This window comes from Phalaenopsis equestris, unplaced genomic scaffold, assembly GCF_001263595.1.
Source record: "Phalaenopsis equestris unplaced genomic scaffold, ASM126359v1 Scaffold000294, whole genome shotgun sequence".
Classification (NCBI taxonomy): domain Eukaryota; kingdom Viridiplantae; phylum Streptophyta; class Magnoliopsida; order Asparagales; family Orchidaceae; genus Phalaenopsis; species Phalaenopsis equestris.
This window is the reverse complement of record NW_018164736.1, coordinates 542,344-545,042: the sequence shown is the minus strand read 5'-3', so window position 1 is coordinate 545,042 and position 2,699 is coordinate 542,344. Positions and strand designations below refer to the sequence as shown.

General features: G+C 34.6%; 1 protein-coding gene across 4 annotated transcripts in view; it reads left to right on the top strand.

Moving 5' to 3' along the window:
* Nucleotides 1–803: 803 nt before the first annotated feature.
* LOC110025183 (psbP domain-containing protein 5, chloroplastic) overlaps nt 804–2,699 on the top strand; it is a 32,286-nt gene continuing 30,390 nt past the window's right edge. For 2 of the 4 annotated variants that reach the window (XM_020725495.1, XM_020725497.1), the window contains exons 1-2: nt 1,384–1,629; nt 1,701–1,846. In XM_020725495.1, the coding sequence (XP_020581154.1) occupies nt 1,523–1,629; nt 1,701–1,846 (253 nt within the window). In that variant the 5' untranslated portion in view covers nt 1,384–1,522. Of the gene's footprint in view, nt 1,021–1,383; nt 1,630–1,700; nt 1,847–2,699 lie in introns of those variants that run through there. The other 2 variants (XM_020725496.1, XM_020725498.1) reach the window with 2 other exon arrangements.

The following is a 2,699-nucleotide window of genomic DNA, read 5'->3' as shown; positions in this document are numbered from 1 at the left end:
CTCAGGGAGCCCGACAACATTACCTGATAAGATAATCAATAGTCAAATATAAAAAACAATGATAACATTCATAACAACAAAAAGAATAATACACAATCATTACTTTGAGAGAAGTTATATAAGTTTTAAAATTTATCTTTGGTCGAACTATTAGTACCTAGAGAATTATTATGTAAGTCCAAACAATACAAAACATCCATTCAACTGCAATTATGCTAGTAAGGATATTAAAATTAATTTGGTATCAAGTAATATTTCATAACATGTACAAAACCATAATCAAATAAATAATTACTATTATTATTACACAAAGGATTGGAGAATTACTTGAAAATAACTCTATTTCAGCTTAATGAGTGTACTGGACAAAAGAGGGAAATAAACAATCTAATTGATTTCAAATTAAAAATAACATTATTTTAAGAAGAAAGTAGAAGCAAGGAGGAGGAGAGAACCCACATTGGCCTAAGTGACATTGAGTAATATGACAACAAAAGAGGATAGGTAGCTGCAAGTTTGAAGGAAGAAGAAAACGAGGAAGGTGATAGATGCAAGGGTTGTAGGAAGAAGAAAGAACGCTCGATTGAAGATGATTTACAGCTACAGGACGTAGTTCTACTACAACTTGTCCGATGCCTTAACTGTCGACCCTCTTTAATTGAGAAAGTATGCAGTTGAGGAGTTGTTGCTTATGAACAAATACATAAGAAATTGCTAAATATGTTGATCAGGAAGACAATGACGAGGAATAGAGAAGTCACACATCTCTGATGCAGTTGAGGAGTTGTTGCTTATGAACAAATACAGAAGAAATTGCTAAATATGTTGATCATGAAGACAATGACGAGGAATTGAGAAGTCACACATCTCTAAACAGGGAATGCGGCAAGAGAGAAAGCAAGGGAAACTCACGTGATTTGAGATGCGGCTGATTGCGAGGAAAGAAGGAAAATGGATCACAAAATTCTCATAATTCGATACAGATGGAGGCGACAATGGAGGAAGTGCAGGAAATAAAAGGTTCGGCACTCTCACTCATACCAATTTGCAATATATCATTTGATATTACGATAATAAGTTCAGTCTTTTCTATCACAACTGTTATAATATGGCATAAATTTAATCTTAGATTGAAGTCAAATCAATTTTGAGATTGAATGATTAACCACCCTACTTATAATTGATATTCGATTTGATCCAAGCTAAAAATTATTTGTTGAAAATTTAGGGTTCAACTACAAACTAAGGAACCGATTCAGTGAAATGTCTAGATTAGAATATTTTTTACTGTAGTACAAAAATAATCTCATTACATTATCATTATTATTATATTATGTAAATTATTAAAATTATATTAAAATTTATTAATCGTAATGCGTTCATTCTTCTTCCAATTCGATGTAGCGTCTGATTTTCACAAGCTTCAGGTCGTCATTCTTCTCAATTTGTAGCCACTGAACTTCATCGTCTTCCTCTTCTGCGTAATCTCAAATCCTCTCTCCGCAAGATATAATCTATATCTATGACAACGGCTTTCCTTCGTCCGCCATCTCTCACTAGTTGGCCGGCGTCTCCCTTTCCCCAATACAGCTCTCTCTCTCTCACTCTCACCCCTTCCCCTTCCTCTCCGTAAGACACATTTATTACAGTTTCAAAACATTATCTAAGTTTATGATGGGATTGAACAAACATGGTTGTAGGGGAAGAAGACGTGTTCCAATTCGAAAATGCTGCAGTCGTGCTTCATCCGCCTCTTTATCGCCCCTCTGTAAAGCTGGTTCTTTGAGGCGGGATGTGGTTTTACTTGGTTGTTGTTCGGCTATGACTGTCATCTTTCCAATTTCTAGTAAGAGATAAACATCTATTTTCTCATACGCTTTCTATGATGCCAAGGTTTTGGTTTATATGATTTTCTCTGCCGGGTTTTAATAGGATTCTGGCCAGTTTGATTTATGGCCGAGCATCTCATGCTTGAATCTGTTTTGCTTGGTTGACTTGTGATGTCATGTTGAGTTTTATATAATGCAGATTAAACGTTTGAATGAGATAATTGTTCATGCATTTCTGCTTCAAGGGCATCTAGGGTTTATCAAAAGATAAAAGAGTTCTCATGCAATCCCCTTGATGATGACAAGAATGTTGTTTGATATTAAAATTGGTTTTCTAATTCTTTGTCTTCAAATTTGTACCTAAACAATAATGGGAAGAAAAAAATATGGTATTGATTAATATGATTTCAGTCAGGAGCGATCAATAGGGCCTTTATGCTTTTGGAAGAACTCATTTGTTTGTATTTTTTGCTCTATATTATGAGGGAATGTATTTTTTGATAAGGGTAGCGGAACTAAAACCAAATAAGTGCGTGAAATAATCAAGACCAAATAAGTAGCCGAAAATCCATGAAGATGTAGAAATAGCTCTCTTATGGTGATGCCATCATGGTATAGAAGTATATGCTGTAAAATATACTATTGTTATATAGACATCCAAATGTAGACAACTGGAGGAGTGAAATGCCTTTGTAGTAACTAGTCAGACAACAACTTGTGCTGCAGCAGAGAATTGCCACCGATACGTAAGATTCATCAAAATCACACGAGGAATATTGCCACCGATACGTAAGATTCATCAAAATCACACAAGGAATCAATATCAACCAAAAACCATAATTGAAGCATTACAAATAAACTATCTGGTTG